Genomic DNA, 16,756 nt, shown 5'->3' on the forward strand with positions numbered 1-16,756 from the left:
TTTCAGTGTCAATACGTTGCATGGCAGACATTGAGGGTGCGGCCGCCCCATGCACAGACTGATAAGTAGCTTGCACCAAATCTGCCCATGTAGTGAACTGGTCTGGGGCTGGTAGAGATGATGACGTAGCAGCAACATGAGCACAGAAGAATGATTTTCTTAACTCCTCACCCGTTGAGGCTAAGTTGGGCTGTATTGGCCAGTTTTCTTGTGATTGCTGTAGAAAGTGAGGGCCCTGATTCCATTGACATGCTTGAGAGAGATCATAAAGAGACTTGCCTCTTGTAATGTCATCTGCAGGGTTTAGCTTTGAATCTACATATTTCCAACTGTCTGAGCTTGTCAATTCTTGTATCTCGGCAATCCGTGTGCCAACAAATACTTTGTAATGACAGGATTCCGATTTAATCCAAGTGAGAACGGTGGTAGAATCTGTCCATAGAACAGTGTTTTGTATGGGTATGGCAATTTCAGTTAGGAGGAGTTTGGCGAGCTGGGCACCAGTAAGGGCAGCGCACAGTTCTAGTCGTGGTATTGATAACTGCCTCTTAGGGGCCACACGGGACCTAGCCATTACAAAGGAAGTTTGAATTTCCTCATCATGTTGCAGACGCAGGTACGCAACCGAACCATAAGCACGCTCAGATGCATCACAGAACACATGCAACTCGACAAAGCCACCATCTGAGTTTGGACTGAGAGGGAAGTAGCACCTTGGCATGCTTAATTTGGGCAGAAACCGTAGTTCACCTGTCCAATCTTGCCATTTTTTAAGCATTTCGTCCTCAATGATATCATCCCAGCCTCTTTTCTTGGTCCACAGAGCTTGTACTAAGATTTTAGCCTGGGTGGTATAAGGCAAAATATAACCAAGAGGGTCATATTGGGAGGCTAGTACTCTGTATATATTGCGCATGGTTGGCTCTTCGGGTGATAATTCTTTACTTTTGTAACTCAGACTGTCCGATGTGCAATGCCAAGAGAGCCCAAGGGTGGACTCTTGAGGGTCGGTTTTGTGTGCACTCAGCCATAGTTCACAGCTTTCAGACCGTGCCTCAGTGGGTAGGTGTTCAATCACTTCTGGGCAGTTACTGGCCCACTGTCTGATTTCAAATCCGCCATTTGATAGTAACTGTCTCATTTTGTCGACAAGTTGCTTGGCTTGGTCTATTGTGGGAAAGGACTGCAAGCAGTTATCCACATAAAATGAGTGTAGTACTGAGTCCGCTACCTCTTCATTGGTTTCGTGATGGTTGATGACATGATGCTGGAGAGCGTATATGGCACAACATGGACTACATGTAGTTCCAAACGGTAGAACGCGCCACTCATAAATGTCAGGACTCCTCTCTCTTTCCAGATTCCTCCACAAGAACCGCAGCAATGGCTGATCTTCAGGTAAGAGACGAACCTGGTGGAACATTGCACGAATGTCACCGCTGATGGCTACCGGGTACTGCCTGAATCGGAGGAGAACGCCCAGCAAAGATGGACCTAATGTGGGTCCTGGGAGTAGCTGATCATTCAGTGAAACCTGTTGATACTGATAAGAGCAGTTAAATACAACTCTGGCTTTACTGTTGTGGTGTACAAGATGGTGTGGAATGAACCATGACTCCTTGGTAGCTTTAGCTTCTTCAGGAGTAAGTTTCACTGCATATCCTGCATTCTCCAGTTTTTGGATTTCATTATTATACACCTCTGCCAATTCTGTATTTTGCTGCAATCGCCGCTCTGTGGCTCGTAGGAGGGCCATAACTGATTCCGGGCCAGTATTTAAGACCTTTGCTTCTTTCATGCGGAGAAGAGGGGTTGCATAGCGATATACTCCATCTACCTCCACTCTTTTGGTCTTTGTTTCCAGCACTTTAAGAGCGTTTTTATCCTGCTTGGAACGTGTGCTATCTTTCAACGTTTGGAAGGGAAGTATGTCTACCTGCCACAACTTTTCCACATGTTGGTATAGATCTTGTGTAGGAGAGCACAGCAGGGAGGTGTTCAAGCAGGTAAATTCAGATGGCTGATCCAAGAATGTAGCTGGTCCTTGAATAGCCCAACCCAAATTTGTATTAACTGCTACCGGACTGCCTAATGAGCCCATACAAACTGGGGATATTGGTGTGATAAGTTCAGGGTAATCAGAACCAATCAACAGCAGGGGTTGAACATCCTTGTAAGCAGTAATGGGAATATCCCTGAGATGTTTGAACTTTGCTTTCAACATATCCACAGGGCAGGATTGTTTGGCTAGGTTCAGCTCCTGAGCAGTAAATGCTGTGTGTATCTTGTGCCGAATGTTAGGATCTACAGATGTAGACAATTCAAATGAAACTGATGCCCCTTGAATTTCGACTACTTCCTGTCTGATGGTCCTAAGAGCTAATGACTCGACCACGGTTTCCAGATCAAGGTAATTTACTGCTGTAGGAAGAATTATAGTCCTTTCGGACCCATCGTCTAGGATTGCATATGTATCCAGCGTTCGTCCATTATTATGGAGTCTGACTTGAACCACTTTCAACATAACTCTGCCTGAGTGAGTTACATGATCAAGGTAAATTGTTCTGGGTACCGTATTCATGGTAAGAATGCTCTTATTGATGGTGACTGCTGTTTCATGAAGAACTGTTAAATGTTGTTCACTACAGAAGGTACAGGGCTTTTTCAGGGTACAGTTAGAAGGCTCATGTCCTCTGCCACACTTCCAACATCTGTTGTTATCCTTTATCCAGGTAGTTATTTGTGATGTAGTCAGTTTCCCAAAGTCAGAACAAGAGTTAAGATAATGCGTTTGGCATTTACAGAAGGGACAGTATGGTTTAAAGCTTTCCCGTTTCTTAACCTTTGTCAGATCCTTCTTTGGCTGTGATACATTAGCCGAAGCTGAAGGTTCAGCTGTCTGATCCATGCCATAGTAAATTGTAGATTGTAACTTTGGTGGCTTTATAGTTCTCTGTTCTCTATTCTCATAACGAGTTCTTTCTGAGCTGTAGAGTTCAACTGTTTTCCTGGATATCTGAAGCGCTTGTGATTTTTTCTCAAGCCACTCTGCAAATTCAAGTAGGGTATATGTTTTATCAGTCCCATTCTGGAGAATTCCTTTTGACAGACAATGTTCAATGAAACTATCTCTGTATGATGATGGGAGCTTGGTGAGTAATCTGTCAACATGAGATCCACACATAAGTTCAGTCTTGGAAGACCCCTCTAATGTATTAAGAAGACCAACTAGAGTACTTACTGATAAAGCAAAGTCTTCAAAGGCTTGGGCATCGCCAGGTTTTATTGCAGGAGTGCGCAAAATACTGCCAATTTCTCCCTGTACTAATTGCCGAGGCTGTCCATATCGCTGTTGCAGTGCTTGCATGGCTCGTGTATATGGCATGGGATCATAAATGTACCTCTTTGCTATTTGAAAGGCAGCGGGCAGTTTTAGATGATCAAGTAACACCTGGTATTTGTAGTCTTCTGTCAGATGCGTATGAGGACCTAATACGCTATCAAGTCCCTTTTTTAGCAAAGCAAAATCACTCTCTCTGCCAGATGTGAAGTTGATCAGCTTGGGTTTAGGTATTCCATATGAGGAAGCAATAGCCATCTCCACCATGTTAGGAACTTGAGCTGTTGGCAGTGCAGTATATGAGTATGGTGTAGAATACAACTGGGGCTGAGATACTGCATCTGGTGGTCTGACAGGCTGATAGCTCTGTGAATATGTGTCTGAAATCCGTACAGACTGTCGAGGAGGAGGAGGATCTGAGAACTGGGGTACATGAGGTTGTGCTACAGCATATGCTGGCAATGAATAAGTTAACCCAGCTAGTGAGAAATTAGGATGTGCAGTATGATACTGCACAGGGTTTACAGTGGGTGCATAAATTGGCTGCTGACCTACAATCGGTTGGTACACTGTAGAGGTAGACGATACAATTGGTGATGCAAATTGTTGTCTTGCAGACAGCATTTGTGGCTGAGATGTTGTCTGCTGACTACCATTAGGCTGTAAGGGAACATGTTGCTGGTTCGGCAGATATGCCGGTGCAGACTCTGGTCGTGGCTCATATTCCACTACATGATGCCTATGGGCTGGGACAGATGCTGGACGAGACGTTGACTGTTGCACCTGAGGTATTAACTGTGAGAACTGACCTGAATGTTGACTAGGTAGCTGCGGGTAAACGACAGGGATTGATGAGCGTGCAGGAATTAATGGTGTGGAGTACTTTGTTATTTCAACAGGGGTTGGTGAACTATGTTCAATGTCTGCACCAATAAGAGGCAAGCTAACACTACGTTGCAGTATGGGCTGCTTCTGGATGCCTGAGTGAGGGACGGCTTGTGGATGTCCAACACCTGTGGCATGGGGATGAAATAAACCCTGATGCATAAGTGGTGTACCTTTGCGCTGCTCAAGAGACATTTCCAATGTGCTTTGCAATTCCCTAATTTGCCCCTGTACATTCCATACACTCTCCTCCACTCTACACAGCCTTTCCGTTTCAGTTAATCTTGTCTGAAGCCTCTCAGGTGTTGCCGAGTGATATGCCACATTTAATGCAGGGACAGTTTCATCAGTATGCATATACTTCACATCATCATGAAAGGGGTTTGACACTATATGCTGCCGTGGCTGGGAAGTAAGTATAAAGTCCTCCAGATGTCCAGGAATCCGTCGGATCCTGCTAGGACGGTGACTCTGTTCTTCCACGTAATCTTGAGATGTTGCCATGAGGACAAGATATCAACATCCGGCTCGAAGGACCACTTTGTTCTAGATGTATGTGTGTAAGATGCTGATGTGTCAACACTTGTCCTCAACCTCGATCAGAAGGTTATTGTATGATGCAATAATAAATTGTCCACGACATCTATAGCTCAAACTGCCTTATTTATTCTAGCAAAATCCACTTGAATCATGTTCAGTCATTTACATTCTTTCTGTGTGGTTTCTGAAATACAACAAATAATAGATGCATTTAACATAAATTTACAATGAATACACTAAAGTATACATTTAGACATTGCATACATATAATGAAACAAACCATCAAATGAAACATATGTAGAACTGGGTGAAATATTCACAGATGGCCGCTAGACGGCGCTATTACCTCAGCAATAACCCAAATACCATCTAACACAGATTATTGCGATACATCCAATTAAACGGTATAAGTGAATAACGTATATATATGCTTAAAAGCTAACATACTAATTTAGCAACAACATATACAAAGGATTGAATATTTTGCTATTCATATGGGCGATTGCAACAATAAGCTAACTTGAAACAGTTATGCTTGTCATTACACATGACCGTAGTTTAGTACACATATAAACTTGATGCACAATTCTTAATGCACGTAAACAATAATATAGTGCATCTCCAACATAAAGAAATATAACTTACAGTATCAAGGACGCACACATCAGAACAAACAATATACTGTCTCGTCCATAGCGACCGAACTATTCAGAACATGTCCGAACTTGTCTGGGCAGGTCCATAACTCCGCCCACATATTACGTCACCCATAAACTAGCAGGGTATTTTATACATACACATAATTCTTATTAAAGGACTACAGTTGGGATTTTTACGACAACTGTTTCAGTCAGTGGTTTTATTGTACCTAGAAAACACACATTCATGTAAAGTTAGCGCCCTCTTTTGAACAATCCCAAATATTCCCCACGATTTCTTGAGGTTACATCCTTTACCCAATTGCGTGCAGTGGAATTAAGGCTAACGTTACGGTTAAATTATGCATACTTCATTGTAAAACAACCACTACCGTTATCAGTAGGGCGTGATAGATGCCGCTACACAAAAACTTGCTCACATGCTTGAAGACGTCTCCGTGAAAGCCGATACTTGGATACGTCGGTTCAAGTCAAGCTACTCAACCCCGGTCAAGTGATTTCTTAAAAGTACGGTAATTCAACCTGAGGCCGCAACTAAATAAAAAGAGGCGGGAGTTTACTTCTTAAAGAAGCTTTGAATAGGTCACGGCGTTCAGTTGCCATAGAGACGCGCGGCAGAGAGAAACGCGGATCTAGGAAGCAATGTTGCACGTAACGTTTACTTACTTTTGAGGCATTATCGACAAAAGGTGAGTCTTACTGGAAATGTTATTGTTTTCTGACTTTGTCATGTAGTCTTTTAAACTTGTGGATCAGATATCCATCCTGAAAAAAACTTTTAAACTGTAGTTACTTCTGAAAATCAATAAAGTGCCTCCAGATAAGATTAATTTACCAGAGAGGTATAAAAGCCATATCCTTATTACATTTTCAGGTGCACGATGTCACTCTCCGAATCCGTAGCAAAAAGCAGGCTTGAAATCCTGCAGATCTACAGACTCCTTCAGTCCGTCCGAGAGGCTGATAAACCGTACATAGAGAAATTAATCTCTATGGGTGTCGATGGCCTCATTAATCTGACAGAACCACGCGAGGGTAACGGCGTCCTGCACCTGGCATCGGTGGCCAACAACCAAGACCTGCTGGAGTTCCTCATGGCGCATGGTGCCAGTCCAAACGTGCAGGACAGGAGAGGCCGGACGCCGCTGATGCTGGCTGCTGAGCTGGGGTACGACGGCATTGTGTCTCTGTTGGCGAAGAAAAACGCAAACATGACACTTGTGGACAACGAAGGAAAAGGTAATTTTATCTTTCTTATTTACCATGGCTTGTGTTCCTGTAGGTCGGTTGAATCCATCCTGAACTAAAACTTTAATGTTTCATACATACCAAAAAGTTTCACTAAGTCCAAGTTCATTATAGAATTGCCTAAACATGAAAAAGTACTTGGTGAATATTTAAATATTGTTATGTAAGAGATTTCGAAATTGATGTACAGTAAATTTTTATGTAAATCAGTGACAAGATAACAGGAGGTCCATGACCCCCGAGGGCTCTGCAGGATGACTATCAAGCAAAAATGCTTAACAAAAAGTTAACAATAAACATTAAAATGTATTTAAAATGAAAATCATACAGTTCACATTCATATTTGGGTGATTCTCACGAAATCCAGATTTAGGTGTCCAGCATCAGAATTTTTAAAAGCCTTTGAAGCCAATTTGGTTTTTGCACATATAAAATTAAGGTCTGAATTTACTATAATCATTATTTTTAGAGGATAAAAATATTTCCTATAAAATTATTTACATTTTTTAGATTATCATTATCAAAAATTATCATTACCACAACATATTACATTAAATATATGCATTAACAAACTCATGTTTCGGTAATGAGAACTAAAAAGTTGTCTAGGTACTATGACAAACAAAATTTCAACTTTTATCTGGAGAGGAAAAAATAAGAACTGCTTACCTGGTAGCCATCTTGAGTGTCACAGTCAATTATGTCCCTTGCAACAATTTTTTTTTAAATGTTAGTTCATTGAGGGCTTAAACAATGATTGAAAAATGTTGTGGAGGATGAGAAAATTGGTCTTGGGCACATTTATATTCTTTATTATTGTCTCTACGTTTACCAATGATCACCAAATATCAAATGATTCTTTACTGTAAATGTTTATAGTATAACAGGCACTGAAGCTTTTTATTTTTTAGATTTTTGAATTATAAATATTTCCATGTCAAAGAACCCAAATCCAGTCATGGACACGTTGCGGTAATGAAAATTTCCCCCTTAAATGTGGAAAAAACAACAAAATTGATTTTTATGATGTCATTTGAAATCATGTGCAAAATAGTACATGAAGAGATGTTTTTAACTGTATGCTTCTTATTTTGATAGCATTTACTTTTTATCAAAATGTTTCATGACACTTCATAAGTCTAATTTTGCGAGAATCACCCATATATAATAGTGCTATTAAAATATTTTTAACTCTGTAGTTTTGGTACTATAGATGGTTTCAGCAGTAACATCATAAACAAACGGCTTTCATGGAACAAGCGTAACTTCCTGTAAACTTCTGCAAAGAATCAATAACAACATAGTCCTTTTAGAGTAGTTTATTTCTGAAAACAAGCAAAATAAACAACTAGTAGATTATCTTAAAACTACACTGAGCTAAGTAACGTTACTATGTAAAATGTGTACTATAATGTATATGGTATATACTGTTAACTACAGATCGGCTGCCAAACCTCCCTTCACATTGTGGTGATCCATGATCGCCATCTCCCCTCGTCTTTGGGAAACAATTTTATTTTTATTTTCAATGAGGTACTGGTTCCAGAGTTCAGTTTAGCCACTAACCAGACCATTAAACAAACAGAGACCGGAAGTTAAAGTCTGTCCAGACGCTACAACACGTGTGTGTCCGATGAAACCGTCTTTATGCACATTAAAGTATGCCATGCTTGAAATGTTCATTTTTTTGATGTATGATACATCCATGTAGTATTTTTTTTCTCTATCTTTTCTCTATTTTTCAGGATATTTGTTCTGAAAAAGGGTTAAGACCTTATCGAGCTTATGGGGTTTCCCAGACAGGGTTTAGAGTAGTCCAGGACTAGGCCTTAGTTATATAAGGACATTTAAGTCGTTTTTCAAACATACCTTAAAAAACATACTAGTGTGCATCTTCAGACACAACAATGGCACTTATATATGTTAAGACATGTCAGTGCAAGTTGTTTTTAAATGAAGGCAGCTCAAACATGCATTTTAACAAACCCTGTCCAGAAAACCGCCCCTAAAAATCAGTTTATAAGTCTGGATAAGGGCGCCCTCTGGTGGGCAGCTGACTGTATTTGGCAAACTGGCATATTTTTTAAGAAAATAAAATAATTAAAGATGTTCAACATTGATGTTGATCTTATAGCTATGATGTATAAGTTGTGTCTGGTGTAGTAATTATTGTGAATAAAATGCAGAGAAATATAAACAAAATCTCTCTCTTTCAAGCAGTTATCATTCAAAGAGCAATTTATGAGTTGACCAATAGCTGGCTGCATTCTTCATATTTAATTCTCCCTTCTATCTAATTACAGATCATGGCACGACCAGTAAAATACCATGTAAACCGATCTAAGTAATCTGTATTCTGGCTTCTCTCCCAGGCTTGCTTTTCTACTGCATCCACCCTACCAAAAGACACATGCGTTGCCTCCAGGTGGCCCTTATGGGCAATGCAGATGCGAACAATGTTTCAGAAACTGGGATGCCAGTGTTCCTTCTCGCCTGTGAGCAAGCTCAGGACTGTGAGGAAATGTGTCTCAGCATCCTAGAGAGTGGAGCTGATCCCAATGCATCAAATCAGGTATGCAGTGCTGTATTATTGAATTAGCTTTTGCAGAGAGCAGCACACCCAGTAATAAAATGTAAAATGATAATTAATTGCAAGTCACTTTGGATAAAAGCATCTGACAAATATAAATGTTAATGCATACATTTAAATGATCATGTGTTACCCCAGGTGACTGGTCGGACTGCACTGATGGAGGCGACCAGAGGAGGAGCGGTAGAGCTGGTAAGAGCCATTCTAAGAAAAGGAGGTAATGTCAATGCTGTGGATAAGAAGCAATTCCACGCAGCTCATTTTGCAGCTGAACGAGGCTTATTTGAGGTGAATATACTGTATAACATTTATCTGAACAATAATCAGTGATGAATGATTTTTTAAGCATTAGGGATTAGCATCAAAGATTATCGTTGCTGTTAACTCTAATCCCGCTCTACATCAGATCATTAAGGTATTATCTGCATATGCAGCTGATTTTGGAATGATGACATCTGAAGGAGATACACCTCTGCACTTTGCTGCCGCTGGTGGCTACACAGATTGTTGCAAGTTTTTAGTTCAAAGAGGTAAATCAACTCAATCTCATGGCAATTCATAGCTATTTTGAAAGGTAAAACATACAAATTCAATTAATTCACACTTGTTAATTAATTAATAAGATTGACCCAGTGACGTTGGGTTGATGGGCGGAGTCAGGGTTGGGAATTCACTAATGCTTATTTTCTTTGAATCGTACATTCTGTACATTAACTTTGTATGGGTAAAGCCTCATTGAACAAAGGAAACAACCTTCTTGTTACTTCTTGATAAAAGAATTTATTAAAAATCACTGAAAAAACAAAACGGTTAATAATTATGATTATTTTACTTATTTAAATTACTTTTTTCTTTTATTATAAGAAAAGTTTCTTTCTCTTTTGTTCGGTTAAAGGGACACTCCACTTAAAAAAAATGCTTATTTCCAGCTCCCCTAGAGTTAAACATTTGATTTTTACAGTTTTGGAATCCATTCAGCTGATCTCCGGGTCTGGCGCTACCATTTTTAGCATAGCTTAGCATAACTCATTGAATCTGATTAGACCATTAGCATTGCGCTAAAAAATAATCAAAGAGTTTCCATATTTTTCCTATTTAAAGGATTTGTCAATTTTCTTAAAAAAAATAAAAAAAATAAATTTACAAGTAGAAAGATCGTGAACTATAGTATCTATCTAGAACTAAACTAACTTAAAAGAATATTACATTTTCTTAAAAGAAAAATCCAGATAATTTACTCACCACCATGTCATCCAAAATGTTGATGTCTTTCTTTGTTCAGTCAAGAAGAAATTATGTTTTTTGAGGAAAACATTCCAGGATTTTTCCCATTTCAATGGAATTTAATGAACCCCAACACGTAACAGTTTTAATGCAGTTTCAAAGAATTGAAAATGATCCCAAACGAGGCATAAGGGTCTTATCTAGCGAAACGTAAAAAAATAAAGAAAAATAAAAAATATGCACTTTTAAACTACAACTTCTTGTCTATCTCCGGTCCTGTGCTCGCCAGCTCGACCTCACGTAATACGTCATCACGCCGAAAGGTCACGGATGAAGTATGCGAAACTAGGCCCCAGTTTTACAAGTGTGGAGAAAGAGGACCGTTCCAACGTGGTTGTATGTCGAATGATACTAATAAATGTCTTTGTGTCAGTTTATTGTTTTAAATGGTCCGCAAATGTGCATTTCATATATGTAACACGTGACCTTTCCACAGCATTACACAATTACGTGAGGTTGCGCTGGCTCGTCACAGGACCGGAGATAGACAAGAAGTTGTGGTTAAAAAGTCCCTTATGCCTTGTTTGGGATCATTTAGATTCCTTTGAAACTGCAATTTTAAACTGTTACGTGTTGGGGTCCATTAAAGTCTATTAAAATTAGAAAAATCCTGGAATGTTTTCCTCAAAAAAAATAATTTCTTCTCAACTGAACAAAGACATACATACAACATTTTGGATGACATGGTGGTGAGTAGATTATCTGGATAGAAAATGGACTAATCCTTTAAAACTTGACTCTTGTTACATTGTGTACTAAGACCGGCGGGAAATTAAAAGTTGCGATTTTCTTGGCAGATATGGCTAGGAACTATACTCTCATTCTGGGGTAATAATCAAGGACTTTGCTGCTGTAACATGGCTGCAGCAGGCGTAGTGATATTACGCAGCACCTGAAAATAGTCCTCTGCTATTGAAAGTTACTAAGGGGACTATTTTCGGGCAGTGCGTAATATCACTACGCCTGCTGCAGCCATGTTACAGCAGCAAAGTTCTTGATTATTATGCCAGAATGAGAGTAGTTCCTAGCCATATCGGCCTAGAAAATCACAACTTAGTACACAATGTAACTACAGAAGGGTCAAGTTTTAAATAAGAAAAATATCTTAACCTATTTCAATTGTCTTTAAAGTTAATGCTATTAAAGTATTGCTCTAAAAACATATACTCGCATAGTAAAGCTAAATTTATGACTAACATTATTATTACATTATATATTATTATTTTTTATAACCATAACAATAAGCTCCCTAATGGTAGACATGTAGGATCAAACTATCTCTAAATATTCATATTTGACGTTTTAGACTTATTTTGTGATTCCTAATTTAGGATGCAACCCCAAACTGAAAAATCAAGAAGGTCTTCTTCCTCGTCAGATTGCGAAGGATTACGGCCACAAGGCCACTGTGAAAGAGCTTAAAAAAGTCGAACGACTACACGGAAAGTTCTCGAAAGGAATGGGCGGCACAAATGAGCCATGGGCTCTGACGCTCCACGACTGGTCTCACGAGTACGAGATTGCACTGAGAAATGCTTTCGAGACGGCATCAGACAACTACGCAGGAATAGAAGCAGTGTCCAGGGAAACGTTTGTGTCTGTTCTTCGTGATCTTCATGCTCCTGTAGATGATGACCAAATACGAGATCTTCTGTATGCTCTTGACAGGAGAAAAGAGGGGTTCGTAGATGTTAATGACTTCTTGAGAGGCCTCAAGTTCCTTCCCAAGACTTACATTATGGCTTCTTATGGGTCTAAAAAGAAGAAAGTAAGCAAGGCAGGGAGAACCAAGAAAAGTAAGTTTAATCTACCTGTGCCTATCTGCACTGTTCCTCCAGACCTCATCCAGCGCCGGGATGATGGCGGACCGCCACATTTTATGATCGAAAGCTTCCAGCATGCTACAGACATACACCGGTATGACCGGGATCATAGACCAGAACATCCTATTGAAGATGACACGGCGTGGTACATCGATGAGCCTGAAAAGATATACATAAATATGAACTACTGTGTTAAAATGGGAGATATTGAGTCTCTGAAGCTGGCAGTCAGTCAAAAGGTTCCTGTTGACATAAAAGATAGATTTTACAAAACCCCACTCATGGCGGCGTGTGCAAGTGGGAACTACGAAATGGCAAAGTTCCTGGTCGATAACGGGTAAGATTTATTAACGTCTTAAACTAACATTTCATTGAAATCTGTTTTGGGCTTTACGATTCATTGTGTGTCATGTCACATTTGAAATTTACAAAAATTGTTATGCATCATAAAAAATGATATACAATGTATCATCACAGGGCTGACGTGAATGCGTGTGACCAGTTTAGCTGGACACCTCTGCATCATGCCAGCCATGCAGGGCAGCTTGACATCATACAGCTGCTGTTGGAGGCGGGAGCTGCTGTGGACCCGCCCACCCTAAATGGGGCCACTCCCCTAATGAGAGCCATTGAGAGCTGTAGGCCATCCTGTGTGGACTACCTCATCAAAGCTGGGGCAAAGATCAATGCAGTAAATAAAACAGGTACAGGAAAGATGATCAGGCAAAACATATAAGGTATGCAAGCATAAATAAAAATGTCAACAAATTCTGAATCATCTCAGTTGAGCCTGTTTTTTTTACATTGCCACTGCATCTTTTTGAAAAGCTGGCTGGTTTACTGTCCATTAAATCTTTGAGATTGATCAACATTGGCTCTGTTGTCATATGAGTCAGGAACTTTCCATCTTATAATTGCAGAGCAAAACTGCTTGGATGTTGCCGATGCCTATGCAGACTTCAGGGTGGTGGATTTGATCCAGGCTAAGATTCATGCCCTACCCAGACATAGGGACAGAAAGGCACAACATGCCAAAGTCAAACGCAAACCAACCCCGGCCTCCGCCTCTGGCTCTACGAAAGAAAAGGTAGAATAACATGCATGTGATTCACCGCAATTACATATGACACAGTCAATGATGACAGTGTTACAGAGACAACCCAACCAAAGAGGAAACAAATGAGCACAGACGTGTCAATTATGGGGTTCCTTTTGTGCCAAAATTAGGTCGCCATGCTATCTGTGTATGCTATGTGTCGTCTTCCATGTCTATGTGTCTGTGTCCATGTCTGTCTGTCTATGCTATGTGTCGTCTTCCATGTCTATGTCCATGTCTATCTGTCTATGCTATGTGTTGTCTTCCATGTCTATGTGTCTGTGTCCATGTCTGTCTGTCTATGCCAGTGTTTCTCAAACTTTTTCAGCCCAAGGACCACTTTATCTTCCAATTTTTTTCTGAGGACCACCTAACAGAATCCCACTCTAACACTCCCCCAAAAAACAACAAAATAGGAAGGATAAGCTAAATTTAAGTTTAATATGCAAATGTTTCAAGTCAAAAACTATTTTTTTTTAAAACAAATGCAATGTGATGTTCAGAAATTATTATATGAATTTTATTTCATTTGAAAAAGTAAATGTGAAATGAGTTGCAGCTTAATATGAACAACAAACTGCACATGTGGAAAAAAAATGCAATTAAACATACTATAACAGCCTAGGTCCTACTTAATGTCATTCCAAAGAGCCATTTATTTAAAACTGAGGTGGTGGGTATATGAAGTCTATGGTTGTAACTATGGTAACAATAAAATACTGGGAAAAAATGTTCCCCTTAATGTCCAAAATCACTGAAATTACAGGGATTTTACACATGAAACAAAAACTAGTACATTACACAACTAATAGATCTGTGTATTTTAGCTGCTTTCAGTTGACGCTTGATCTTTTATTTTGACTCCTCTTTGGTTTAGCCACCGATACATTTTTACGTTATTAAAACAGAATGGCAAGAACTGATATCACAGTTTCACAAGTGCATTAAAAATCTTGTATATTTTGTATAAACACTTGCCTAGTTTAGGTCATCTTTCGGCGGACCACTTGGGGGATTTGGCGGACCACACTTTAAGAATTACTGGTCTATGCTATGTGTCGTCTTCCATGTCTATGTGTCTGTTTACTGTCTATGTCTATGACCCAACATGACTCAACTTTTGTCTGTGTCAACTCAACTTACTCCTGTCATCTTTCCTTGTTGTTTGACTGTGTTGTCTTGCTGTGTCAAACTGCATGCGTCATGACTATGTGTCGTTTCCCTCTGTCGTTACCTCTGTCGTTACCATGTGTTGTTACTATGCGTCGTTTCCCTCTATTGTTACCATGTGACGTTACTATGCGTCGTTTCCCTCTGTCGTTACCATGTGTTGTTACTATGCATTGTTTCCCTCTGTCGTTACCATGTGTCGTTGCCCTCTGTCTTTACTATGCGTCGTTTCACTTTGTCATACCCACCCAGCAAAATCTCGTTAAAAAGCGACGCATAGTAATGACACATGGCAACCAAAGAGGGAAACGACGCATAGTAACAACACATGGTAATGACAGAGGGAAACAACGCATGGTAACGACAGAGGGAAACAACGCATGGTAACGACAGAGGGAAACATCGCATGGTAACGACAGAGGGAAACAACGCATGGTAACGACAGAGGGAAACAACGCATGGTAACGACAGAGGGAAAAAACGCATAGTAACAACACATGGTAATGACAGAGGGAAACAACACATGCTAACGACAGATGGAAACAATGCATGGTAACGACAGAGGGAAACAACGCATGGTAACGACAGAGGGAAACAACGCATGGTAACGACAGAGGGAAACAACGCATGGTAACGACAGAGGGAAACAACACATGGTAACGACAGAGGGAAACAACGCATGGTAGCAACACATGGTAACGACAGAGGGAAACGACGCATGGTAACGACGCATGGTAACAACTAGGGGTGGAACGGTACACAGAAGTCCCGGTTCGGTTCGTACCTCGGTTCAGGGGCCACGGTTCGATTCACTTTCGGTACAATGGAGGGAAAAGCAAAACAAAAATGAAGAAGGCATTTTTTTTTAGTACTTAAGATAATCTTAAAAACATAGGTGTCCTTATCAGTGTTATTTTGAGATGTCATGAATATGAACTGAAATGCATTTAACATACTATCTCGTATTTCAAAAATGTATACCACTTTAAGTAATCTTGTACTCATCTTTCATACAAATATGGGTTCAAATGTATTACAAGTGTTACCTAAATACATTTTAAAATTACATTTTGGCCTTATTTCATATTAATGTACTAAAGAACAAAAAAATAGGCTTGTAGGATGAATTAATAGGTGTGTACGACTTCACGAGGCGCTGCAAGAAACGACAAGTGGATGACGTCAGAGTAACGCGAGAGCGACTTGAAATCAGCCTCCTCCGCAAGATTTCTCGCGGTACTCTGACGCTGATGGCGCTGAGTAAAGTTGAGCACGCTTAAAAAACTGAAAGCAGCTGAACTCGACAGAACTGCCCTGCGTATGCCTGTTGTATATAGCAGGACAATTTATCTCCTACTTCTCAGCGTGAGAAATACAAAGTGTGGCATTTGAACTGACTGAAATGCGTGTTTGTCAAGGTGAATGCGTGAGACTTGAGAGCCCTGATTAGATGTATTTCCACTCACATACCTAACAACTGCTGAACAACGCCGACGCACAGTCCTCATCTTTTCCACCACTCTCTCGCCTGTACTATTGTAACTGACTGGAAAACTGAAGTTTTGCCAAACTTGCGATCTTAAAGAGGCTGGCGGAACACCACCACTTGCCATACTCGCTGTCGGCTGCTCATTCACTGACTGGACCGGCGTCGATGTGACAAAACAATGCAGAGTGCCAGAATGTAGACGGTCTCTGATAGAGCGCATACATAGGCGGAGCTCGGCTGCATTGGCGCCAATCAGAGCTTCAGAGCTAAAGCGGGGCAACAGATTAGCTGTCCATAAAGAACCCGCGTATCTACCAGTAGTTCCGCATTACATTAATTATTTTGCACGCAAGTTTTTTTATTTTCATACCGTGTATTCTCCGTTTAAATTCATGCACCGAACCGTGACCCCCGTACCGATTCGGTTCGAAACGAATACATGTATTGTTCCACCCCTAGTAACAACACATGGCAACGACAGAGGAAAACGACACACACTCATGACGCATGCAGCATTGACACAGCAAGACGACACAGCCAAACAACAAGGAAAGACGACCGGAGCAAGTTCAGTTGACACAGACAAAAGTTAAGTCATGTGGGCAATCACATAGACATAGACAGTAAACAGA

The 16,756-nt window shown here is 40.3% G+C and overlaps 1 protein-coding gene across 6 annotated transcripts in view; it reads left to right on the forward strand.

Annotated features, from left to right (window-relative positions):
• Positions 1-5,635: 5,635 nt before the first annotated feature.
• Positions 5,636-16,756, forward strand: part of ankef1a (ankyrin repeat and EF-hand domain containing 1a) — a 38,894-nt gene continuing 27,773 nt past the window's right edge. For 4 of the 6 annotated variants that reach the window (XR_008639307.2, XM_055186764.2, XM_055186765.2 and 1 more), the window contains exons 1-8: positions 5,636-6,113; positions 6,299-6,663; positions 9,045-9,244; positions 9,401-9,550; positions 9,669-9,792; positions 11,878-12,706; positions 12,847-13,073; positions 13,290-13,456. Coding sequence is in view for 5 of the 6 variants with exons in the window: in XM_055186764.2 (XP_055042739.2) it covers positions 6,306-6,663; positions 9,045-9,244; positions 9,401-9,550; positions 9,669-9,792; positions 11,878-12,706; positions 12,847-13,073; positions 13,290-13,456 (2,055 nt within the window). In the remaining variant the exon portion in view is untranslated. The remainder of the gene's footprint in view (positions 6,114-6,298; positions 6,664-9,044; positions 9,245-9,400; positions 9,551-9,668; positions 9,793-11,877; positions 12,707-12,846; positions 13,074-13,289; positions 13,457-16,756) is intronic. The other 2 variants (XM_055186763.2, XM_055186767.2) reach the window with 2 other exon arrangements.

The sequence above is a fragment of the Misgurnus anguillicaudatus genome, chromosome 18 (assembly GCF_027580225.2).
Source record: "Misgurnus anguillicaudatus chromosome 18, ASM2758022v2, whole genome shotgun sequence".
Lineage (NCBI taxonomy): Eukaryota > Metazoa > Chordata > Actinopteri > Cypriniformes > Cobitidae > Misgurnus > Misgurnus anguillicaudatus.